At 42.9% G+C, this 27,066-nt stretch overlaps 1 protein-coding gene across 2 annotated transcripts in view; it reads left to right on the top strand.

The window, feature by feature from the left end:
* Positions 1 to 27,066, top strand: part of MAGI2 (membrane associated guanylate kinase, WW and PDZ domain containing 2) — a 1,495,474-nt gene that overhangs the window by 1,402,918 nt on the left and 65,490 nt on the right. For both annotated transcript variants that reach the window (XM_018047275.1, XM_018047276.1), the window contains one exon: positions 10,178 to 10,316. In XM_018047275.1, the coding sequence (XP_017902764.1) occupies positions 10,178 to 10,316 (139 nt within the window). The remainder of the gene's footprint in view (positions 1 to 10,177; positions 10,317 to 27,066) is intronic.

Here is a 27,066-nt window from a genome sequence, read left to right as displayed (position 1 = left end):
ATAGTCCCACCATTAAATTCTCTTCAAAAATCCCAGCTGACTGATACACCCATCTGGGTATACCTTTCACTGTAACTCACACTGTAAACATCAGGTCTGGAATTGGTATGTGCACATATGCACACACACACACACACACACACACAGTAAATGCAAAGGCAATTTGCAAACAGGTTAGCTTCAGGAAAACAAGAATTGGTTATCCTCTGCCTATATAGCAGTCACCACACAACGACCAATGCTTGCATCTGAAAAATAAATCTATCTGATTAGATAAGGATGGAGAATAATAATCCCTCATTTTCTCTCAATTACATCCAGGGAAGGGAAATCACAGCCTATATTAGGGCCACAGTGGAAAGTTTTCTTTTTGATTTGCTTTTGTTTATTTTTCAATCAACCAGGGAAACTGACTTCATGACCTAATATAAGTGATTTCCAAGAAAATGAATAAGCCACTAGCTGAGCCGCCAATGATAGCTTTCTATTCTTGCTCAGGCAGATAATTTTAAGATATTTCCCCAGTCTCCTCTTCTTGCCTGAGCAGTCAAAACAGTGTATGAAAATGGAATGGTTGTGCTTATTTTTTGCTTCATAGAAAATATTTTGCATCAACCAGCTTGTCTTTAAAATCTTCTATGCATTTCTGTTTGTGGCCACACAAGCAGTTATCCCTCTGTCCTGGTTTAGGGTTTGGATTATCTGCTCAACGTTCAAGGAGGTTTCTTTTTGTAAGAACTATTTGTCAAAATCATACAATAAAAAATAGCATTAACATCCTATAGGAATTCCTAAAAGGCAGAACTTAGCAAACCAACAGAAGATTTTGGGAGTCTTTAACCTCTCAGTGACATTTTCAGAAAACCACTTCCCTCATTTCTCCATTAAATACATTTTCAACCCCTCAGGGGCTTCTCTCCTGGATTCATTGTGAAGAACTTACCATTGTGTTTCATTTTTTTTTCTCTCTTCTACCATTATGAAGATGATGATAGCTACTACAATTAATAATGAAGTTAATATTTAAATAGAGTTTACAAGGGTGGCTCAGAGGTGAAAGCATCTGCCTCCAATGCGGGAGACCAGGGTTCGATCCCTGTCGGAAGATCCCCTGGAGAAGGAAATGGCAATCCACTCCAGTATTCTTGCTTGGAGAATCCCATGGACGGAGAAGCCCAGTAGGTTACAGTCCACAGGGTCACAAAGAGTTGGACACGACTGAGCGACTTCACCTTACCTTACCTTACCTTACCTTACCTTACAAGGCATTTATGTACACTTTATACTATTTGATTGTGGTCAAGTCTGGCTGACACATATCCCGAAATCAGATTTAAAACTTTTTATACATTTTGCTGAACTTGATTGAAACAATAAGGAACATGGAGCCAGAACACAGCTTCTGAAAAACTCCTACTTTCAATTTTCCTTCATCCATTGAAGCAATATATATGGGTATTCCCCATGTGATGGAGTCTCTACCCTTAGAGAGCTTACAGTGTTATGATAGGCAAAGGTCAATACCATCCCTTGGTATCTATGGAGATTGGTTTGAGGACCCCCACAGACACCAAAATCCAAGAATGCTCAAGTCCGTCCTATAAAAGGGTATCATATTTGTGTATAAACTACTTACATACAATATGTTTGCATATGTTTTGCATGTAAAATATATAAACTACTTATATACATCAATGATCATACTCTATCACCTCTAGAGTACTCATTTGGAGAAGGCAATGGCACCCCACTCCAATACTCTTGCCTGGAAAATCCCATGGACGGAGGAGCCTGGTAGGCTGCAGTCCATGGGATCACTAAGAGTCAGACATGACTGAGCAACTTTAATTTCACTTTTCACTTTCATACATTGGAGAAGGAAATGGCAACCCACTCCAGTGTTCTTGCCTGGAGAATACCAGGGATGGGGGAGCCTGGTGGGCTGACATCTGTGGGGTTGCACAGAGTCAGACACGACTGAAGCGACTTAGCAGCAGAGTACTCATTATACCTCATACAATATAAATGCTAAATAAGCAGTTGTAAATACAATGTCAATGTTAGGTAAATAGTTACCAGGCATGCCAATTTCAAATTTTGCTTTATGGAACTTTCTGGAATTAAAAATATATATCTATTTGACACTAACACCTAGGGAAATGGAGGGCCAACTTTTAAAGAAATGCTTAGGAAAGGTACCCAACCCAAACTATGGGATCATAGAAGGCTTCCTGTATGCAGGCATACCTGAGGTTTCTCCTAAGGGTTGAGTAGGATTTAGTTGTTGTTTGAATGGGGAAAGGCAGATTCTAAAAGGAAACCACAGGTGCAAAGGTACATAAAGAGAACAACTCCACCTGGGAAGTATTTATAAGGCAGGAAATGGGTGACCTGAGGAAGGAAACATCAACACCAATTAAAAGCCCTGGAAGAGTGAGATTTGGGTGGGCGGGGGGCAATCTAATAATATCCCCTATATGAGATTAGTGTTAGTAATATTTGACAAAGAAAAGGGAAGTTTTGGTGATAAAGATAACAAATTATACTTTAGAATTGACTTCTGCAATTGGGCTACTGCGTCATCTTTAAATTTCACATACATTTCCATGTTTTAATTTAGAGAATTGTAAAAGCAAGAATGAGAAATGGAAACTGTTGAATAAGGAGCTCCCCCTGAATCTGCACCAAAGCAGCCCCCTGAGTGAGCGGCCAGGGCACCACCCCTGCCCAAGTCAAAGACTGAACATTTTTTGAGCTGTTACTGAATCTTTTCTAAAGAGAAGATACACAAATTAAGAAAAATGTGGAGTAAGGTTCCCCACTCATATCACGGCTCTGCAGTGACTCATAACTTCTTGTTCCCCTCTGGTTCCTCTCACCTTCATGACCCTTCCAAGCAGGTATGGGCTCCGGTATAACCCTGATGAAGAACTCTTCTGCAGATCCACCAGGGCTTTTTCACACTTCTCTTTGGATGAAGTTTAATAAGAAATGTTTTCTTTTTAAATGATTGTAGTCAAAACATAGAGTCTTAGCTAGATTTCAATGTATAAAATAAATGAGGCAAATAAAATCCACAGAATTTTGGTGGTGTCAAATTTCAATTTCAATCTGTACTTCAATTTCCAGGGGGATAGAAGTTTTTCAGGAAAAGCGTGCTGACTTAATGGGCTCCTGTGCCTTGCTGAGGCAATTGTGCACCACAGTTTTATAACCAGAGCCAGGTCCTGTAATAGACACTTGGATCCTGTCTAATTCAATCAACAGTCTCATGGAAGACATGGGGGAGTGAACCAAAGCACTCAGTGTGACCCCTTGGAAGAGATTTATACTGTAATAGTCATTAAATAATATCTAACAAAGGTTAATTGTGAAAAAAACCATAATATAGTACAGGTCACTATTGAGGTGAAAATCAGCCTGTCCTTCGCTCCAGCAGGGCCCTCACAGACCAGGTGTCCTGTTGTCATAGCACCCAGTAACAATGCCTCTGGCAGAGCGAAGGCCCGAATTCTAATTTTGTTTTTCTGATTTTATTTAGACTCAGCCTCCTTTCTTCTTTCTCTCGATCCTTTAACATTTGTTTCCATAACAATAACATACCCGTCTCTAGCAATTTTTATAGGTCACCTTTACTGAAACCTCATTCGGTCTCTTGTAATACTGTTGAAATTGCTGTGATTTGGCTGCAAGTGCCTAAGGCAGTATTTCAAGACGGCTTTATGGTGTGCAGAGGTGCTCGAAAGCTGAGTTTTCTGTGTCATGAAAACGAAGACGGTTACTATAACTGAAAAGCAAACCTGAAATTCATTTACTCAGACATGATTAACTGAGGGCCTACTTGTTGGGAATTGTGGCAGGTATAGATGACACGGAGGCAGGAGGTGCTTTCCTTGCTTGTGAGGGATCTAGAGTCAGTGGGAGAAACCAGCCTCTAAGGGAAGAATTTTGACAAAACTATCCTGTGACCTCAGACCATTAGCCACACAAATGGTCCAGAGCTAAGTTTTTCATGAAACAGCGAATAGAGGCATCAACTATTTTTCGGCATAAAATTCTAAAGAAGCTCAATTCCTCACACCTAGTTATAATCTAGGATCACTTCAGTCACACATAATCATATGAAATAGATTCTTGTGGTATAAAGGCAGTGAACTGATTGCAACCAGCCAGGAATGTTTGTGGAGAAACCTGAGGAAGCCTTGAGTGGAAACTACCATGATTAGGGGCTGCAGTAAGCCCAGAATTAATATAGTCCTTGTAAAGATTTCGTTGAGTCGAACAAAATACTGTCTACAAAAATGTGTACAGTATAGAGCTAATTTTTTTTCTTACAACCTGGACTATTAATTGCTTAAGAAATACTGAAACTTTGGGAAATTTCCTGGTGGTTCAGTGGTTAGGACTCGGTGCTTTCATGGCTGGGGGCCCAGACTTGATCCCTGGTCAGGGAAGTAAGATCCTATATGGCACGGCCAATAGGTACATATATACTGAAACTTTTACCTTTACCTGCCTTGGCTTTCCAATAAGAGAAGTTTTACCTGCAGAGCCTCAAGCAAGTTCAAGGACTTAGTAATAGTTTTGTTAGGAAAGAGAGAAACCTGCCAAGATGTGAATAGAAATGTGTGTGTAGAAACGCAGAAGAACTTGTTAGGCTGAGCCAAGACGGCAGCCTTCCCTCACTCTGCCTTGCCCCTAAGACGCCACTGTGAGGTTGTCAGTTTCCCAAGGGGACACAGATACAAGTATTTCCTTCACAGGGGGAAAAAAAAAGAATGCCTAGAATTCATGTTATATCCTTTGGTTAGTTTCCTACATTTAACATCTCCTTGATCCCCATAAAACAACATGCACATTCCTGAATTATGTCTATGGCTGTCTGGCCATCTGTCTGTTTCTTTGTCATCCCCACTGCCTCCATTCTCTCTCTCCTCCCCCATCCCTCTCTCAACTCCAACTCAAACTTGATACTTTAAAAGTTCTCTAAGAACAAGTAGAGATCTTCAGTTTCATTTAGTACCACAACTCAGGTGAAGGTAGCTCCGTGGTGAAGCGTGTAGAAAGAGAAGGCTACATTAGAGTCACAACTGGTCTTTTTCTTCATCCCTGAACAACCTGCATGTTTTCCATTGTTTCTTTTTTTTCTCTCTTGCATTGAAAACTATCTTTTTAATTAATTTATTTATTTTAATCAGAGGCTAATTACCTTACAATATTGTAGTGGTTTTGCCATACATTGACATGAATCAGCCATGGGTATACATGTGTCCCCCATCCTGATCCCCCCTCCCACCTCCCTCCCCATCCCATCCCTCAGGGTCATCCCAGTGCACCAGCCCTGAGCCCCTTGTCTCATGCATGGAACCTGGGCTGATGATCTATTTCACACATGGTAATATACATGTTTCAATGCTATTCTCTCAAATCATCCCACTTTCTCCATCTCCCACAGAGTCCAAAAGTCTGTTCTTTACATCTGTGTCTCTTTTGCTATCTTGCATATAGGGTCATCATCACCATCTCTAAATTCCATATATGTGTTAATATACTATATCGGTATTTTTCTTTCTGATTTACTTCACTCTCTATAATAGGCTCATTAGAACTGATTCAAATGTATTCTTTTTAATAGCTGAGTAATATTCCATTATCAAATTAACTCCCCCAAATATTCACATGCCACATAGGGAAAGGACCCTTCAACTGGCCACACCCGGCAGCTAAATGAAAGTCAGAAGGTAATGAGAATCTCTTCTTTCCCTGACAAACTCATTTTCTTATTCATCTGGATGCTCACAGGATGAAAGTGAAAAGAATCACTTCTCAAATTTCTTTATGGAATTCCATGTCAAATAACTATGTATAAGACTGGTATTGGACTGAAAGTGAAGAGTAAACCTTTTTAGCATCTGTGTCATTTCACAAGGATAGATGGGCATCTCCTGGCTGGGCCTGGCCTGTTTGTTACCTCTGACACTAGGTCCAGATGAGCTTAACCGCTTTTGCAACATGCCCAGAATGCCTGTAAGATTCACATCTTCAACAGTGGCAGCATTTCCATCTCGTTGCCCAACCAGCATCTATCCCACTGCCACCACCACCAAGTTTTTTTCCTGAATTTGCCAAGATCTTGGACTGTTTCAAACTTCCATTGCTCCCAGTGAGGCAGGAAGACTGGCTCCCTGGCTCCCTGGAATGGACAGGGGCTTGGGAGAAACTGAAAATCTTAGACAAGGGGCTAAGGACCTTCAGTTCAACCAGCATCAGAGTTATTTTCCTCTTCTGAGGGGATCCCACATCGAATGCTGCCAAGCCAAGAGGTCAGCTCAGATTTCCAAAAACTCAGTAAAAATCTTCCCAGAGCCTAGTCCTGAAAATCCCACACTGGAGACACACCACGTCCAGCCCATGAAGCCCTTGAACCCTCTGTTCCTCCAACTCCTACACAAGCTTCCAACTCACCACCTCTCCCTGGCCATATTTTCCTCCCTTAATTCTCATGGCTGTTAGCAAGGGAAAGGGAAAATAACAAATAGACAAGAGAATGAAAGCATCAAACTTTCTAAGTATGGCTGTTAGTGTTTCTATCACACCATAAGAATCCTATACAATTCTTGTTGCAATGTCAGTCTTGAGAGAGAAGTGTCCTCAGGCAGTGGTGTCTGTCAAGGTTTGAGTTTTGGATGAAGAGAACATATAACCCCCTCCCGCCATGGGTCTCAAGATGAGCTGTGTGGAAATGCTTCATTCATTCATTCATTCATTTACAAGTATGTACAGTGAACCCCATACAAGATAAACAGTCAAATGGGACGTAGTCCCTGCCCTCATTTATCCTATGATTTCCTTTCCCACATCTTCCAATTTCTCATCTGAATAAACAACATGACAACCTCACAACTTCAGCTCCATTCCTCAATCTCCTACTTTCTCTCCAGCCCACTCTTCATAGTAATGTCTCAGGGAAATTTCTAAACACCACTCTGTTTTCCTGGTCAGCTTGCCCCCTGTTCAAAATTTTCAGTGCTTTACTGTTGCCTTTAAAATAAAGCCCAAACCCCTGAGTAGCAGAATTAACTGCTGGCAGTTCCCCCAAATATACCATGCTCTCAGACCTCAGGCTCTTTGCATATGCTGTCCTCTCTACCTAGAATGTTTTTCCTCTTCCTTTGCCAAGGGAACTCTTGCTGATACTTCAGAATCCAGTTGAGATGTCACTACCTGTAGGAAGCTCTCTCTGACTACCAGCCACATTTATTCTAATCTAGATGCCCCTCACTTCTCTTTCATTAGCACTTTGTGTACACTTCTGTCACAGCAAAAATATATTGAATAGTAACTCTCTTATTTACCCACTTTCTCCCCCAACTAGACTGAGAATGTGTTGTAAATAAAAGCTATACTTTTTGTCACTATTTATCCGATCTCCCAGTAGACTGTCCAAGACATAATAAGTGCTCAGAAATTGTTTGATGAGTGAAGAAGTTCAAAATCTAAGAGGGAAGACAAAGAGGCATAATTCCCTACTGAAGTGTGATGGATACTGGGGTGCAGTGATAACTGGGGTGCGGAGGGATTCCACACTTCTTCTTGAGGAGAAGACAAGGTCTAGGAAGTCATCCCTGGGGAGAAGAGCTTGGGTTGGCCTTGAGGGAAGATTAGGAAGGCACCAGGCCTGTAGGGAAGACAAGGCAAGGGAATAGTGGCGTATGGAAGGCCCTAGCTGCCTCAGTGAGTATGAGGCATCTGGGGAGATTTCCCTCAGAAGAATGATGCTGGTGACCATGTGAAGATATTGGTGGGAATAATCCAGAGGGAGGCAGGAACTGAACTAGGAGCTCAGCAGGACCCCCGGGTTTCTAGCTTGGGTGAATGGTGGCGCTGTTGTCCAGGATGAGGACTTGAGAGGACAAACCATCTGAGGAGAAAGATGGTGAGCCCGATCGGCTGGTGTTGAGCTGGAGTGGCCTGCTGGACATCCCAGTGGAGGAGATGTTTAGCAATCAGTCAGGTATGTGAACCTGAAGAGAGTAGCCAGGAATGAAGACTCTATTCTAACAGCTTCACTGAAACCTGTGCTTTACTTCTACGATGTGATGCTGGGCCTTGGGGTTTCAGACACAGGCGACGACTGCTGAGAGAGGGATAATTGGTCCCACTTCTGCCGCTGGCTTGGATACCTGACCTCAGGCTAGCTGCTGGACTTCAGGCTGTGCCTGGTGCCTCCTGGGAAAGGAGACCATAAAGGAGACCTGAATGAAGAAAACCGGTGCAAACCTTGGCCCTAAAACAAATTAATTTTATCCTGTCTTTAGTGATTCTTCTATGTGGAATTTGTGCCATTGATGGCAACCTCTTCCACTGCCTTGAAACAGTGCTTCCAAAGGCCACCAAGTATACAAAGTGGGGAGCCTTTACCTTCATTACAGTGAAGTCCTTTCCCCTTAAGTGAAAGTGAAGTCACTCAGTCGTGTCCGACTCTTTGCGACCCACCTACCAGGCTCCTCTGTCCATGGGATTTTCCAGGCAAGAGTACTGGAGTGGGTTGCCATTTCCTCCTCCAGGGGATTTGCGACCCGCCTACCAGGCTCCTCTGTCCATGGGATTTTCCAGGCAAGAGTACTGGCAGGGGATCTTCCCGACCCAGGGATTGAACCCGGGTCTCCCGCACTACAGGCAGACGCTTTACCATCTGAGCCACCAGGGAAGCCCCTTAGGGAATCCTATTTAGGCAGAGGCATCATTTCCATGGGCTTCCCAGATGGCGCTAGTGGTAAAGAACCTACTTGCCTGCCTGTTGATACAGAGATGTGGATGTGATCCCTAAGTCAGGAAGATTCCCTGGAGGAGGGAATGACAACCCACTCCAGGATTCTTGCCTGGAGAATCCCATGGACAGAGGAGCCTACAGTCAATAGGGTCACACACAGTCAGACATGACTGGAGTGACATAGCACACACACAAGCACATACATCACTTCTTTGCTATAATAAACACGTGTTTATTATCCCCTCCCCCCACTTTGTTCTACCCTTTGGCGGTTGTGACAGCAATTTTCTGTTCCTGTTCTGGTCCAGCCTATAGCACTTACTTTGATAGTGCTCCCTGAAAAGGGGCTTATTTGCAATTCTGTCTGCATTATCAAGTTCAGGAACCCACCTAAAATAGCATTTCTGCGAAGCAACTCATTGTGCTTTTCCTGGCTAATTTGTCTTAAGTGACTTGCACTGAAATGAAACATATTTTAATTCCAAGTTTCCTGACATTAATAGTACTGTGGGAGTTACATGGTATGCTCATGGTTGAACCTCTTTTATTCCAAATATCTATTCACAAAGGATAATGGTAGCTGCTTATGGAACCCATGCATGCTCAGTTGTTGCAGCCGTGTCCAACTCTTTGGAACCCCATGGACTGCAGCCCACCAGGCTCCCCTGTCCATGGGATTCTCCAGGCAAGACTTCTGAAGTAGGTTGACATGCCTAGGTATTGTCAACAATTCAAGAGGAATTGGTATTTCACCAAAGAGTTTCTGGCAGTCAGATGTGAGAATGGCAAAGATTTAGCAAGAATTAGTCATGTATGGAGAATGGAGTCATTTTTAATTCAAAGGACTGTGATAGAAAATTCATCATCAAACTTGAATATCAACCAACCACTATTTACAAAGAAGCCAATATCACAACATCACCCAGGGAAATGTAAATAAATGATGCATAACAAAAATTCTCAGAGAAGCCTCAAAACCAATCATTCCATCCAACACGCTGAATTAGATCCTGCCCTGTGTTCAATGAAAAGTCCTTAAAATATTTACTTCTTGACTCAAACCGAAGATGCCAGCTTATTTTGAATTGCAGCATCAAACACATCCCCTAATTTTTTAAGAAAATCCTAAATAGTTTAATTATGACCTCTGTCATACTGGCTAAATATAAGTGACATACCATCACAACCTTCATGGTCTAATATTTGAATTTCTACAAAGATTAATAAAGTTTGGTGGTCAGATTCAGGATGCAGCCAGGGATTAGCCTCTACTAAGGAGCAGCAGGCTGCAACCAAGCCTTTCTGCTGCTCTCTGGAAACTGGTCATCTAGGGGTGCTTCTCTGTTAGAAATACAACTTGAATAAAACCATCTTTGGCTAACGTGATGTTTCTTTAATTAACAGGTAGGAGATCAGATCATTGAAATCAATGGGGAGAGCACAAGAGACATGACCCACGCCAGAGCAATAGAGCTCATCAAATCAGGCGGAAGGAGAGTGAGGCTACTGCTGAAGCGCGGGACGGGACAGGTCCCAGAGTATGGTACGTTTCACATTTTGATTCATATTTTTTCTGTTTCTTCTGTGCCCATAAATGCCTATGCTTATTTATAAAGCTACAAAAGTTCTCTAATTCTACCTAAATATATATTTAGTGATCAGTGGACATAGATCTATACATGTGTATATTTAAGGACAAAGTATGTATTATATGTTTGTGAGCTCTTTCTTTTGCTCCCTTATTTAGGTAATGTTGAAAATAGCGAATGTAGGACCTTTCAAGGCATCTCTGAGTGTGCTGGGAGATCTGGCTAAATTTATATATTAGAACTTCTGTTATTTGACTGATAGTCCTCTGTTCATTTGAGTCCACAGTAATTTATCAATTATTTCCTAAAATGACTCATGCATCAGACTGTCCTGTGGGATATGTAACCTGGGCCAAGGGACCAGCAAGACCAAATCTTCAGGCTATGAAGATTAAAACATAAACTTCAGTTCAGGCAATGGTTGCATTGCCTTGGAGTTCAAGGATATTCCAAAAGTTCACTCTTATGTTGTGTAATCTAGATGCTTGTGAGGAAGGCTTTACAGTGCATTTTAATTCATAGGTTTGCCTTGGGAAGTCTGTAGCATTATTTCCCAAAAGTCCATTTAAGGTACAGCCAACATCATTACCCTGGTATATCAGAAACATGAGAAAGAGAGAAATCTTGGCTTATCTTTAATCTCAGGGAGTAACAGAGAGACAGACAGACATCAGTCAAGAGTAGTACAGATAGTAAATGTCCAGGTTAGGGAAATAAGATCTAACCGCTGATCTGAATAAGTAGCTGAGGATGTTGATCTAGATGAAATTGACTCCCATTTTCACTCTTCCATTCTTGAAAATCTAAGTAGTACTTTTTCCTCTTAAATTGTGCTCTCTGCCTAAGTTACCTAATAACTTACTGAATGCTTATTTAGCAGAACAGATATAATCCTGAATTCAGTTTAAATACCTGAATTCAAAGGCCCTTAAATACTTTATGTTTCCAGGGTCTTGAACATACTGAAAGTCTACAAGAAGGGCTGGCAAGTCCTCACATTAAGAGTAGGGCAGCATTTAGAAGTTTCTAGGGCTGGCCATATGCCCAGGGAAATATTTCATCCCAGCTTCCCATCCATAATACTTGGATCTAATAAAATATTTTTAATTATTAATATTATCAGTAAGCACAGACTTGAGCCTGTTCAATGGCATTGGCATTCTTCTCTTTGTAAAGAATCTGAACTCTTGAAATAGAATCATTTTTTGCATCCTTGGGCATGAAGAGATTCAGTAATGCGAAACCAACCAGTGAAATTCTATCACTTCTACAAAAGACTTTGCTTTCAAGGTGTGTTTCCTTCCATGCCAAGACCTATTATCTATACCCAGGAATTCTCATAGAATTAATGTTGTTCTTATTGTTCTAACAAATTAATCTTTAAAAAGTTAATCTGAATAACATGGCTGTCCTGAACTTTCTATTCTTTTTGTAGAATCACTATTTGGTCCTTATTCTGAGCACCCACCACACCAGCTGCTGCTCTACAGAGAGCAGTTAAAACAGTCTGTCAACCAACATGTGGCATAACTCAGACTGTGATGCGTCAGCGCGAAGCTGCCTCGAGGCATAAAAATAAAAATATGTTTCTGAACAACATGAAAATTCAAGACCGTGTCAACATTATCCCATTAATTCTTAACGTCATCTGAAAATATCTAGTTAAAGTTAAATTCTAAAATTAACCAACAAAGAGAGTTTGTTAAATATCTGGGCACACTTTTGAATATTAACTAATATTGTTAACTTTAGCAGTATTGCAGAATTTCTTCTAAATATATTCTTCTAAAATGTAATATAAAATCATACACACTGGTAGCAGTAGAGCTTCTCAGCCACTTTTGATGTTAGATTTGACATGAATGGTGACTGTAATTTTAGAGATTATGTCATAAAAGAACAAATCTAATAGAGTAAAGCAATCTCCTTTAGGGAAGTAAATGAATAGTTATAAACTAAGTAAACATTAGTTCTTTAGGAAACTCTAAACCAAAATTATGTGTGAAAAACCAAGAGGGTAGGGCTCAGATCAGCATTTTTGAGGATAATGCCATCAAATGATATTTCTGAAATCTCACAGTGCCTCATGAAGGGGCTGTTTTAGGGGTCCCCAAGGCCACCCCACGTTCAGGTATTTGCCTATAAGACTCCTGAGACACAGAATGTTGTGGTCACAGCTCAGATTTATGACACTAATATATTAATAGTAAGGATACCCAGTAGAATCATAAGGAAGAACACCACAGGTAGAATTGGAGGAACCCACAGGCAGGCTTCCTCTGCTTTCTCTGTCTCCCGTGAGGGATCACCCAGAGGACATTCTTCACGCAGCAGTAAGAGTGCAGCAGCATATGTGTACTAATAGTGCTGCCCTGATGGTATGGCTGCCCCGGGGAGCTCATGAGACTCAGTGCCCATGGTTTCTCCTGGAGGCCAGTCATGCTGGCACCCTCTGCCTGGCGCATACCAGAATCCCACACTCCCAGAAGAACAGCCGGTGCTGAGCATAAACCACATTGCTTGTGCAAACAGTTGAGAATCAGTGAGAGACTTGTATCACTTAGGAAAGGTTTATATTAGTGAGGGAACGAATTACCAGCCACGTTCCCGGATGCCAGCCCAGGACCAGACTGGCAAGGGGGCCTTTCTGAGGTATCAGTCACAGCCCTGCTCTGAAAATGCATTCTGGTACCAGGAGCAAACCACAAAGTGGCCACATTCACAGGCTCTATAGATGCCCGCAGTGTCTGTACTTGCAGCTAAGGAACATCGCAATTCCTCCAGCATCAGTTAAATCGACTATCTCATGACAAAGAATGTTTTTTGTCCAAGATAGACTAGAGTATATTTTTATTAAGGTACTTTTATGAAAATTTTTATTAAAATATAGTCTATCTTGGACATAAAAAAGTGGGGGAGTCGCTGGGGGTGCAGGTAACAAAACAAAATAATAGCAACAAGAGCAGTGAAAGAAGATGCTTGGGCTTATAGTGCTGCTGCTAAGTCACTTCAGTCGTGTCCGACTCTGTGCAACCCTGTAGACGGCAGCCCACCAGGCTCCGCCGTCCCTGGGATTCTCCAGGCAAGAACACTGGAGTGGGTTGCTATTTCCTTTTCCAATGCATGAAAGTGAAAAGGGAAAGTGAAGTCACTCAGTCGTGTCCGACTCTTCAAGACCCCATGGACAGCAGCCCACCAGGCTCCTCCATCCATGGGATTTTCCAGGCAAGAGTACTGGAGTAGGGTGCCTTTGCCTTGGGCTTATAGTAGATGTAACCCAAATATAATCCACTTTGTCCAAATGCACCCTAATGACAGGAAAACTGATTTCTCTGTCAACTATGAGTTTAATCCTATGTTTGTTTCCTTTGTTTGCCCTTTAAGATTTGAAATGGCATAAAATCCAGTTTCAAAAGATTGTTAAAGGGAGTTTATCCGAATCTAGAGGAGACTTTACCAGTTAGGGAAGTGTTCAGGCTTAACCCCGTCCGGGCGAGAGTGAACTCTGAAGGTGAAGAGACTGGTGAACAGCAGGGTAGGAAGGGGTTTAGGTAATAACCCTCGGCCCTACCTCTGATACCTGCAGAATTCAGAATTCAGAACAGCTCTGAAGCCGTCCCTTATCTGGACTTTTGGACATGTCAGGAGAAAGCTGATCTCAGTCAAGAGAAATAGGAAAACTCTGGTTCAGAGTCCTTAAGGTGGTTTGTGACAGAGATAAGCACAGGTACAATGGGATGAAAAAACTACCCCAGGTAATTTGTCAGATTGTTGACTAAACAAAGTCAGTGTGAAGCCAAGTGAGCTGAGGAAGGGAATAAATATGCTGCAAACACGCCATCCATAATTACCATGAGACTAATCGGCAGACACACCTCAGCCAATCCAGAGGCAGGAATAAGCAAAGGCAGCCACTAGCAAGCGTACTGGCTGCTCACAGTGGTGGCTGAGCAGCTGTGGCAGGGGAGGGGGCATAAATAAGGGCTTCGAAGGAGAAGCTGCTTTCATAGTTAAGTCCTTGAAAGAGCAGCTCAGGAGATAGGCACTTCAACTGCACTCTAGTCCTCAGGGTAAGAATTTGTTGATTGTAAACTCAATGAGAGCTTGGCCCCCCCCCCTCCCCTGACACATACATCTCAACACCTGGCAGGAAGAAGGCAATTTGATTCCACCATACTGAGGAAAGGATCAAAAATGGATGCAGCAGAAGCAAGCAGCGCCCTCCTTAAACTGACTGTTGCAGTTCCAATTAAATCTAAAAAGTCTAAGAGAAAAGAAAACAGGGATCCTGATTCTAAAGCTGCATAGGAATGTATTACGCAAATTAACTCCTTCATCAGCATTCAGGGATTGTAAGGAATGTTCACTTGATGTACACACTGAGCCACAGAGCCAGGGCCTTGGTAAACAGAAGTGCCACTGGATGAAAAAATGTCCTCCACCGGCAGTTCAGGCCAATGCAGAGCCTTCCCCTGGTAATACTTGCTGTTCAGAGCTCATCAAAATTTAAAAAAAAAAAAAATTATGCCTTCCATTCTTGGTTGGTGGTCTGGTTGATTCTCTTAAGCAGCATTGCAGGTCTTTATGACAAGAATGCCGAAGCAAGTTTGATTGTAAATGGCCTCAATGATCTTAGGAGGCCAGACAGCTTTCCCAGGAGGAAGCACAATTCTCAGAATGCCCAGGGACAATTAACACTAATGCCCACATCTCCTTTTGGGGAAAGAAATCATCAATCCATGAGTTAGACTTCTTCCTGCACTACCGTTTTCAAAGTTAATTGCATCTTTGATAGGTGTTGACTAATATAAGGCCTACAATAAATGAAATTATTTACGTTTCACAAGTGTAATAAAACTGCATTAGGTAAGAAAAGATCTGTTTGAACCATACTGCATTCATACTCTAGCTGAAGAAATGAATGGGCTAAATAGTTAAAGGTCTTCCTTTAATCAGTAAATGAAAATAATTTACAGTAGTATCAGAGCAACAGATTAAGCAGTACCAGTCTCTACTTATATGGCAATTAACATTATTTTTTCATGTATTCTTCTTTAGCAATGTGCATTGGCATGTGACTATTATAAGCATGCTCCTATAATCTGGTTAACAATTATTTGTTCAAGACCTTTCTTCCTCTGATCATACAAAGGTCAACTCTAGACATTGTACTCCTACCAAATAAATATTCCATGTGAGGTGAGGCAGATCCTGTAATTAATATCATTAATTAATATTATTACTATTTTCTCAACTAAATCAGGATTTTCCTGAGCACCTACTATGTTCAAGGCACTTTGCAGGCACTGAAAGTGAGACACAGTCCTGGCCTTCTGTGAGCTGACAGTCTGAAATGAGGATATGTGTAACAGTTGATTTTAATAGAGGGGTGACTGATTAAAATGTCTCAAAGGATCTACTCTAATGAAAAAATTATTAGTTTTTTATTAGTTTTACTAGTTATATGTGGCTTTAATAAATACATCTAGAGGGTTAAGAATCTTTGAAAAGCCCTTGGCTTCTTTTGTCTGTTAAGCATTTCCTTTGTAATATTTATACTAATAATTTGTACTTTTTCTGAAGAAAGAACTCACTGAGTATGGATACATTTCTGCTTACACCTTGGCTGAATTATTCTCAGTTCCAAGTTAGTGAGATAGAATTCTCTTCAGCAAATGTGCTAATCATTGCTCTTCCCCTCCCGTGCCCTCAACATGGAGCCTGGAGCAATGTAACCTCACAGCCTGAGGTGTCCATGGTGCAGACATGCGGAGAGTCTCTGCTGCCTTTGCCTCTTCCTCAGAGACCACATTTATGGGAACTTTAAATGGTTCCATAGCCTTTGCACTATTTCACCTGCATTTTTAATAGGGCAAAAGGCACTGGCTTCAATAATAAATTCTGAAATTTAATTTCAGCTTCTGACATTCATGGTTGAGAGTATCTCCCTTTTCCATGAGTGGTTCCACAAATCACTCCCCTCACCCTGACTGAGCCAGACCAGGGAAGAGGACAGGCAGTCAGGCAGTACTCTGGCTGCATCCTGCAGAGAACAGAGTCCTTCCTTGGCTAGAAGGCTCCAGACTGCTCTCTTCAGAATTTAGGGAATCCCAGGAAATGTTCAAACCATGAAACTTCCAAAAAGTTCCTGTTTCATGGAGTCATACCCAGGGGATTCCTTGAAGGATGCCCAACTCTGGAAGTCTTTTCCCCACTGGTCAGCCAAAACCTCATTTATTAACGTGCTTTAAAAATGAGGGTGAAATCCCATTTCTTCATATTGTTTTATTGGAAACCCTGGACTATGATGATATTCCTTCTTGATAGTCTTTCCAACATACACTCTTCTCTTTCAGGATATATTAAGTGACCCACTTCCCTCAGTCGACACTTTAGGTATTTAAGACTCTGATAAAATATATTAGACCATGAAGTAACCAAGAAATCATGCAAGAAAAACCAGTTTTGCTCTTGAGATCTGACCTCCTTTCAGTTCCTTAACGGTACGTTGTTGGAGGAGACAAATGAGTGAACAGCTATCTTTCCCAAATCCCACTGAGAAGGATTCCACACGCATCTTGGAAAACCGAAAAAATCCAACTCCTCCAGTAACTTATGCTGGACAGTTGGATTTAGGTTCTGATAAAACTTTCTCTTGCCCCCCCTAACATGAAGCTGAACTCTCCTGGGCAAGGGCTGCTTTCACCACAGTCCAGGGAGAAGGCAGCCTCTTAGACAAAATGCTGATGAGTTCCGTAAGACCATTGAAATGGATCTCAGAGAAGTCACAGAAATCAAGAAAAGGTTGGTTTGTTTGTTTACATTGTGAGCAGAGCGTGGGTAGGAGTGGAGATCAAAGTGTTAAGGTTAAGAGGAAAGAAAGCTTACATCATGGTTTTACATCTGCACACACACATGCACCATATGTGCGCGTGCACACACACACACAGAGTTGGGTCGATTTGGCCCAGGACTCTGTATTTTTCAAGTATCATCCCAGGTGATTTCATGCCATGGAGATGGCTGGCTTTGTCTCCTCTAGCTCTCCTGTACAGACCGGAAGAGTTTCTACTTCTTGGCCTCTCTGTGTCTTTGTGGACCTCTCGCTGTATGAGCCTCACCCCTCAACCCGGCTCCCCCTTGGCCGTCAGATCTGAATCACTCTCCATTCAGGCTTGCAACCGTTAAGATTAAAGAAAGGAGACAAGATTGTCTTCCCTTTTTTCAGTCTCAGGTTTTTGTGACAGTTTCAGCTCAGCTCCCACTCAGCTCAGTGTCCCTCCTCACTGAGACAGTCTGATCTGTGTTCATAGCATGATGGTGTTGATTCAAGTCAAGCTTGTGACCCTTCAACTATACCCATTATGAAGCTGGTGCTAAGTGCCAAAGCAATTTTCTCCACTGTATGATTGTTCTCTTGTCTCAAAACAGAGATGATACAAAAGATGTTGACCCTATGAGGGAATTTGCTAACAACATCCTGTTATCCAGGTGCTCAGAATGGAGCTTAATATCATAAGACAAATTCTTGGGTAGATCCAGCCAACCACCACAACCAGCAAACGTCAAGTCTCCAGAGCAGTCCTTAAGCTCTGGAGTCCGTAAGTCCTATCCCAGGGTTCCCAAAGCAAATAATTCATTTTAAACTAAAGTACTAAAAACCCCTCATTTCTAGTGAAGGAAATAGTCCATAATGTTGGATTTTTTTTGTTATTTGAGAATTCTGCCTACAACTTTGCTCACAGATAGGGTTACCCCGATGTCCTTTTCTGACAAAGACTTCCCAGGTTTTCTTTTCAGCTGAACTGCCTCAGACAGGACCAAAATAAGATTATATAATGCCTTACTCCAGGCTTGAATTATATGCTCTAATTGTAGCAAAATCTCTATAAATGATGAGAATCACACACTCTTCAACGTGCTGTTTGGGTTCAAAAAAACTTTCAATAGAAACAACAAACTTAGCCCAGACTAAACAGCGGTTTGCTCTAAGGCAGCTCAGACACTTGTGTAGCGAGGAGCGTGCATTTACACTCCTGTCACAGGTCTCTGGTGTTTTTGGTACACAGTCTCCAGCAAAGAGTGATCCTCATCAGGACCCTGGGTTTTCAGACTGAACGTGGGTTTTAGGACTCATGGCGTATGCATCGAATATGCCAAGCACAGGATGCATCTGTTTTTCACATTTCACCTTAATTTCTGTTTACAGTTTTCACAGCTATTTTCCCCACCATGTTCTGGGCTTTTTTGTTTGACCCTCTGGCTCCAACGTTTCCTAGCACATGTGTCTTTCAAGCCCAGTAAAGGCCACGTTTAGAATTAAATGAGACCCTTTTGTGCTTGATAGTAAAACCACTTGATGTTTTTTGTACAAAATTACTTGCATCTTGGCGGGGCTAAATGGTAAACTCAGTTAATAAATCCTGAAACTTCATTTCCCTCCTGACATTCATTGTTAAGCGTTAGTTTCCACACCACAGAGAGCCTCTACTTTCCCTTTAACTTCAAATTGTTTGTCCAGGTGGGGCTAGTGGTAAAGAATCCACCTGGCAGTGTAGGAGATATGACAGATGTGGGTTCAGTCCCTGGGTGGGGAAGATCCCCTGGAGGAGGACATGGCAACCCATTACAGTATTCTTGCCTGGAGAATCCCATAGACAGAGGAGCTTGGTGGGCTACAGTCCATAGGGCCCCAAAGAGTTGGACACAACAAAAGCAGCTTAGCACAGCACACCCCTCAACACAGCTGTGTGGTAAAAAACACCCCAGGGGGCGAGGGGGGGCATAATGAGACATCCACGTGGGCGCACTGTCTATTTTGTGTGTTGAAGCGCATGGAGCAAGTTAGGCATTGAGATGGGGCCTGGGGGAGGGGTGGTATCATAAGAATATACTGGCAAAGAGGGGATCAGGCTCCCAAATGTCTGATCTATGTGGATTCAGTGCTTCTGATCCAGCAGCCCCACATCACCCTCTACCTCACACTGTATGCAGCTAAGACAACATGGCATTGAATGCTGCAGGGACTGGTTATTACATCTCCCAGGGCCCGTCTGGTGGAGATCACTGACAGCCCAGAATTTCCAGTACCATCTTTATGTCGGTAAAGAACTGAAGCCCAGGAGCTGAGATAGGCCTAGACCAAGGCAGCTGCTAAGAGGCAGGTTTCAGAGCACAGCCCTTGGACAGGCGAGTACAGCCACGTAGAACAGGCAAAACCTGGCTGTGTTTTCTTCAGCTCTTTTCTTTTTTTCCAGAAAACAAATACGGCCAGCAAGTCAACTGTGAAGTTTGAATCTAAATGAGCAAATTGTTACAGAAGAGACAAGCTATAAGAATTCATGAGATTATTAGAGAAAACATAAATATAAACATAGGCAAACCATGGCTTTAATTTGAGGGTTTTTCAAAATTTAGAAACATGATTACTGTGACTTCTCAAATGACAGCTGGTCTCACTGAAACACTCTAATTATGAGAAAATTCTGCAAAAATTCTGATATTATGATTTCAAGATGTTTTAAACATTTGTGCCTCCTTAAAAGCACCTCAGGATGCCCTCAATATTTTGAGAAAAAAAAATCTGTTTTTGGAATACACATGTAGCTCAGTCTTTTCACTAATTTCACTTGCTGCATGCTCAATAGGGTCAGCTTTACTTAAAGTCTTTATTCTTACTGCCTAGATAATTTTTATTCAGCTACTCTAAACGTACTAAGCAATCTTGATTCTAACAGTAATACTATATCTTTGTCACTGGTTCTGTTAATTCTAATGATTGGTCCTAGGCTGTTCCTCCCCTTCCTTTAGGAATGGTACCTTCCAGTCTCTCCATGTGCATGAAAAGTGACAAGCATGGGTCCCCATATTTCTACTTATTGGGCCACCCTAAAGACACGGTTTGTAAAATCTGCATGAATATTATCTTTCTCTAATGAGCTTTGGTTTTGCATATGTTTTTAACTGATGTATAATGCTCTATCTTTCATAGTAGCTTGTCTAATTACTGCTAGAGCTCTGGAAAATATTTATAGCTGAGACTTTATAAGTGGTGAGGATAAGATTTGTGGATTCAGGAAAATTAGAGACGCCCTCATTCCTGGGTTCTAGCCCAGTATGGTCCCAGCAGGAAGGAAGGGCTGGGAGGGGGCATAGAGCAGAGGCAGCACTGGGTGAGCTCCGCACACACACTTCAGAAAGCAACCCCTGGGCATCAGTGCAGAAAAACAAAATGTCTTTTCTCCCAGCCCATGTTTGGTTTGGCCAGCTCCCACGAGGCCAGTCTTTCTACACCAGACGGAGAGAGCCACAGTCATCAGACACGTTAGCCCTGGGAGCCCAGAACTCCCCCCCGTGTTGTGCTACCCTCCAACCTGTGCGTGCTGGTTATTCACTAAGGACCAGATCTTCTAACTCTCCCTCTCCATACTCAGCGATGCACCGAGTGTAAGGGGAAAAAACAGTGATGATTTTTTTTAAGTAGGCCTAAGTTTGTATCTAACGATTTCAAAGTGGACATTCTCGTGCTATATTTTAGCATAACATTTGGTAAAAATTCTTAAGGAAATTAAACATCCTCTATGTTACATGCACACACACACACACACACACACACACACACACACACATAAAGCAAAATATAAATAACAGCTTTGCAAATATAGTTCAAGCAGCTTTTCACCCCTTAACTACATCCCTAGAGTAGCTCCCATGTCCACTGTCAAATCTTGCAGTAGATCTGTGACTACCAGCAGTTTTTAAAAACTGCAATTTTAAAATGTCGGTTTAACTTTTCAGAAGTAGTTGATACACATGCTCGGTTTTCCCACGGTCTGCCATGGAAACAGGAGTCAGACTGACACACTTCTCAGTTCTGACTCGATTCTACCCGCGCCCCGCCCCCCCCCCTTACACTCTCCCAGCCATGGCTAAGCATCTCTCCAACAAAGGTTTTTAAGTTGCCCTTCTGAATGTTTTCTGAAATATATTTTTCGATTGTTAATAACACTGCTAGTTGCCATCTAGGACTGGTTTGAATTAAGGATGAAAGGAAATATTATTCTCTAAGTGAATTATTGAATTGGCCTATTGTTGAACATTTCCTTATCAAATACATTTATGTGGATATGTGTCTACACACACACACACACACACACCCCCCCATCACAATCATTCCCTGAAGATGTCTACAAAGACATAAGTTTTAAATGAATCGTTTCTCTAAAGTGTGTCTCAAGGATAAGTTATTGATCAGGGGAAACCTAAATTAGGACATAAAGAAGACAGTTGCAATGTACTGGAAAAAATAAAAAGCCATGGAATCATTATTGGGGACATCTAGTCCAGTGACCATGCTTTAAAGAGGTATAGATTTCTGTTTCTGACAAAAGAAATGTATGTGCTTGTCATATAATTTACTTTAACTAGTTTGCAATCCATGCAGGTAAGGTGTCCTCAATCAATTCACTAGAGCCATTAGCTAAAAACCAACAACAAAAGAATTAGAGCACTCTTTGTGGTCTCAGTTCAGTTCCACCAGCATCTATCAGGCACCTTGTTTGGTTCTAGGGAGATAAAGATTAATGAGAGAGTCTCTTACTCTATGCCTTCAAAAGCAAGGAGGAGTGATGGGGAGAGAATGAGGTAAGGGGACAAGTAAGGATAGTATCAGCAACGAAGGCTAAGAGCCCAAGGGACACAGCCCCTGAAATCTGCTGAGCAGAGTTGTAGAAGATTCTACTCCACCTAAGAGGTGACATGTTAGCTGGGCCTCGAGTGACAAGTATGATTTCACTTGTGTGGGCAGGAGGCACAGTGGCTCTTATACCGGAGAAGTAGGAAAAGGAGAGGGTCGGACTGAAAGAACGTTAAAATGGGGCTCAGTGAAAAGGGCCTTCTATGCTGCATAAGGGAATTTGAATTTTATATAATCATGTCATCAAAAAAATTAAGTGGAAGGGTGATAATTATCTGTATTTGGAATTGTGCCTCAATAGTATTTACAACAGCTTTTTATAGGAAACTGGGGACAATTAAAATGTTATTGTAAAAGTTGAAGCAAATAATGTGAGGACCAGAATTAGGGAAGTGGTAACGGAAACAGCACATTGGAAACAGATTTCAGAGATACCGCAGGCATTTCATTGATGGAAATAAAGCTTGGTCAGTAGTGAATACAAAGGAAGGGTTCAGAGAGCAGAGCTGTGGCCAGAGTTAAGTGGAAGATGATACCGCATGGGTGAAGGGGCAAGTTCAGGAACAAAGGTGATGAGGTTGCCTTCAGGTTTGTGAGTTTCTGGTGCCTGGAGGAGACTCAGGGAAAGAGCCCAGGTGCAGGGCAGTAGGATGTGGTGCTCAAGGGTGGAGCTTTGGGGAGACCTGGAAAGGGCCATCCTGGAATGGGACGGGCTCTCCCCAGGAGACCCTGCTGCGTAGAGAGCAGAGGAGAGAATAGTCAGAGAGGAAAGAAGAGTCTGCCAGGCACAGTCACATCTGAGTGGCAAGCGAGGGCAGTCTGAGAGCCAGGGATCTCTTCCAGAAGAGGAGACGGAGGGGAGCCAGGGTGGAGGTTCAGGGAGGCCGCAGGCAGAAAGGCAATGGAGGCAGTTAGGAAACAAAGGGGAGGGGCAGGGCCTCGCCTGCCGGTTCAGCACAGCGCAGGCGCTCGCACTCCACGCTGACATTGTGAGGCGGCGGGAAGGGGCCTCCCTGCAGGCCTTCCCCGCGCTGCCCCAGGTCGGAGCCACACTGGGAACGCCCCAGCGAGACCGTGGGTGCTCAGGTCCAATCATGGGGCAAAGGCCGGGCTCTTCTGGTTTGGTTTTTCAGAGGGCAGGGGTAGGTAGGATACAAAGATGAATAAGAAACCAATTCTACTCCGAAGGAACTCAGTATGTAAGGAATGTTTAAGAAAAACAGAGTGCTCATTGTTCACAAAAAACACTCTTTAATCACCATCTTGGTGAAACCATTCTCAAATGTACTGTGTTACATTCTTGGGTTGAGGCACACAGTATCCTGAAAATGGGCATGCTCTTGAGTTTCCCTTTTCCCCTGACACATTCAGCCTTTGAAATCTGGATTTCATCATCAGGACTCCAGTGAAAAGCGTCCCCTCAGTGATCACCAGCCTCACCATAGTAACAACATCCAGTGATAGAGTCAACCCTTCATCCCCTTGGGACGGCCTGTAAGCTGAGACTAGTGGTCAGTGCATTAGCTGAATTTTCTCCTTCCTCTTTGATTGCTCCTCAGGGGTCTCCTTCAACTCTCTTCTCGTGTGGTGACACCCCATCCTCAACCCCTCCCTCAGGACCTCATCTGTTCTCATGGCCCCACCTGTCACCACCATACAGATGACTCTGGCGTCTGTTTTGCCATCTCTGACTTCATTCCCAAGACTTCCACTTGCCCTTTCAACATTTCTCTCCAGATGCCCTACATGTGTGTGTTCAAAATTATTCATGATATCTCCTCCTAAACTCCTCCTCCTCTTGAATCACCCATTAATTAAGAAACCATCAACCCTCCTTGTTGCCCAGCTCAAAACCATCTGAGTGCCTTCACACTCATATATATGTATGTATGTATGTATGTATATACACAATCAGTTCCCAAATTCAAGTGATTTTACTTCCCCATTTCTCATAAGGGCCCTCTCCTCCTTTCCTCCTGTCGCTCTATTCCTGTTCAGGCCCATTCTACAGGGTGAAATAGCCCCTACTTCTATGGGAAATCTTCCCTGATCACTGATGCCAGAGCAATTGATTGTCCTAAAGGACTGCCCCACTTGGAGACTTTCCTCACACACACACACAATGTTAAATGAGTCCTCAGAGCATCCCTGATGCAGCCCCATTCAAATCTGTCTTATCTCTCCCCTCCCACAGTATCCTCTTACCCATCTGTGCTGCTGAAACACTTGGCATCGTCCTGTGTTCCCACTTTCATGGTTAGGCTCATGCTCATCCCTTACCTTGGAAAACCCTTTCCCCAAACCATGTCCTCCTTCAAAAACCAGGTTGAAGGCTGCCTTCTCCATGAATCCCTCCCCAGATCCATCAATCAGAAGTAATTTCTCAGTCCTCTGGAGTCCCATCGCTCCTCATACATCTCTTCTGTTCCCTCTCACTCTGTTTTGCAACATGGTTATCGGTGTTCACATGTTCTCCCTTTTATGGAATTCAAATACTGGATATTACCTTGGGTTCTTATAACAGTGCTTTGCAGAGAGAGTGAACAAGTACGTGAATGAGTAAATAAGTCTTGCAGTATCATTAAGTCATCATCCTATATCAAATTTCGGGTAATTGCCTGTCTCTACATCACTTAGTTGTTCTTCTGGAGCTTTATCTTGTTCCACTGCCATCTCATTTGGTCTGAGTTCCTACTGGTATTTTTGTGTATGTGGAAGGTTTCTTGCATTTCTTGACCTTGGAGAAGTGGCCCTCTGTAGAGGTGTGCTCTATGTCCTAGCACTTCAATCCCCTCGATCACTCAAGGGCCCAGGGACCAGCCTGTCCCCGGTGTTTCCAGACTCAATTCCGGAAGCTGCTGGGTTGTGGTTTTCTGGTTTCTGGTGTCTGCTGCCTTGTTGGAGAGTTGGTCTAGAGGCTTGTGAAAGGCTTCCTGATGGGAGAGGTCGTGCTGGCCCACGGGTGGGTGGGGCCGGGTCTTAGCCCTCTGCTGGGCAGGGCCTTGTTAGGGGCGTGTCTACTCACCGGAGTCTTAAAGAAGCCTGTCTGCCGCTGGGTTGGAGCTGTGTTCCCATCGTGTTGGTTGGTTGGCCTGAGGAGTCCCAGCATGAGCCTAAACGTTGTTCTGTGGGGCCAGGTCTTGGTCCTAACTGCCCCAGCTGGATGTCTGCCTCCACTAAGAGTTCAAGCAGAGGAACACTCTCTGATATTTCCACCACCAGCTTTTATGAACCCAGAGAGCCACAGCTGCACCCACCTCCCCAGGAGACCCTCCAAGACTAGCAGGTAGGTCTGGCCCAGGCATGAGTGTGTGTGCCCTCCCAGAGTGGAGTCTCTGTTTCCCCTCCTCCTGTGGGACTCCTGTGCTCAAGCCCTGCTCTGGGGGCTACTCCTCCCAATGCCAGACCCCCCAGGCTGGGGAGCCTGGCGTGCGGCTCAGCTCTCTCTCCTGTAGGAGAACTTCTGTGACCTAATTGTTCTCCAGTTTGTGCGTCACCCACCTGTGGGGGATGAGATTTGATTATATCACATGTGTCCCATCTACCATCTTGCAGTTTCTTCTTTATGTCTTTAGATATAGATTATCATTTTCTGTAGATTCCAGTCTTTTTGATTGATGGTTCATCAGCAGTTAGTTGTTATTTTGGTGCGCTCATGAGAGGAAGTGAGCAAATTTCTACACAGGCTTTTATTGGAGGCATAGGAGGATGGCTCAAATTTCCACTGACCTTCTCAACCGAAATCAGAAGCAGATGTCTATTTGTTTGTTAATAACTACCTGATTGTTTTACTTATTTTCTTGTAATATATTGCTTTCTGTTCAGAGTTGAATGGAGAAAAACTGGCTAATTGAATGTTCCAAGTAATTGTCTCTGGTTAACCTAAGTTTGGGCTTCCCTGGTAGCTCAGACAGTGAAAGAATCCATCTGCAACGCAGGGGACCTGGGTTGAGAAAATCCCCTGGAGAAGGGAAAGGCTACCCACTCCAGTATTCTGGCCTGGAGAATTCCATGGACTGTATAGTCCATGGGGTTGCAAAGAGTCAGACACGACTGAGCGAGTTTCAGTTCACTTCACTTCACCCTAAGTTTTGTTTCTATAAGGTGTTTTCTTTCACATGGGGAGCTGTGACCTACGTCAATCCAGCTACTCATTAGAATCACCTGGGGGACTTCGTTAAAAAAATAGAGGCTCCTCCCCAAACCAATTAAAACAGACTGGTGCCAGAAATGATGATAGTAGAGGTATGCTGCTTTTTTTTTTTTTTTTTTTGAAACATGCCCCAGGTCAGTGCACCGAGCGGCCTGAATGGAGAATCACCAATAGATCAGATAAGTAGGAATATTATATACGGAGGCTGTTAACATTAACTTAGGAAATTCAGGGAGGAGGTAATGAGGTGTTGAAAATAGAAGTAAAATGCAGAAGTGACAGTATCAAGAGTCTTGAAAGAATAATCGTTAAGACTTGGTGACTGTTGACATAAAGGGAATAAGAATTAGGAGAACTCAAAAATTATCCCCGGACAAAATCCCAAGTATTTGGGAAGATGGCACAGCCATTGTCATGGGGGGAAAAAAATGGGAAAATTCAGAAATGATGCCGTTGACAAACTGGGTGGCCTTTCAAGAATTACTCACCTTCTCAGGGCCTCCGTTTCCTCGCTATACAAATGACAGGGTTCGGTTTTTGGATGTCTCAGTTCCTTTCAAGTTCTAGCATTGAAAGTAAGTGAATGAACTAATCTGGGATAAAAAGCCATATGGAATTTCAAGATGTGTGTGGACATTTAAATAGTGATTCACAACAAGCAAGTGAATCAGAGCCCTGTGGCTTCAGCAGATAGGGTCTCCAGGGAAGAGCCCAGAAAATTGGGGTTGAAGGGTAAGTCAGGAAAGGAGACTGAGAATATAGAATTTGCCTCTTCACCTGCTCCAGGCTTGCTTACCTTGTGACTGGTACGCAGGGACACAGTGCCTGCTGTCCCTCATCGCCTCACCATTAATGC

The sequence above is a fragment of the Capra hircus genome, chromosome 4 (genome assembly GCF_001704415.2).
Source record: "Capra hircus breed San Clemente chromosome 4, ASM170441v1, whole genome shotgun sequence".
Taxonomy (NCBI): Eukaryota; Metazoa; Chordata; class Mammalia; order Artiodactyla; family Bovidae; genus Capra; species Capra hircus.
Note: the sequence above shows the minus strand (reverse complement) of the source record. Positions and strands in the feature narration are given on the sequence as shown.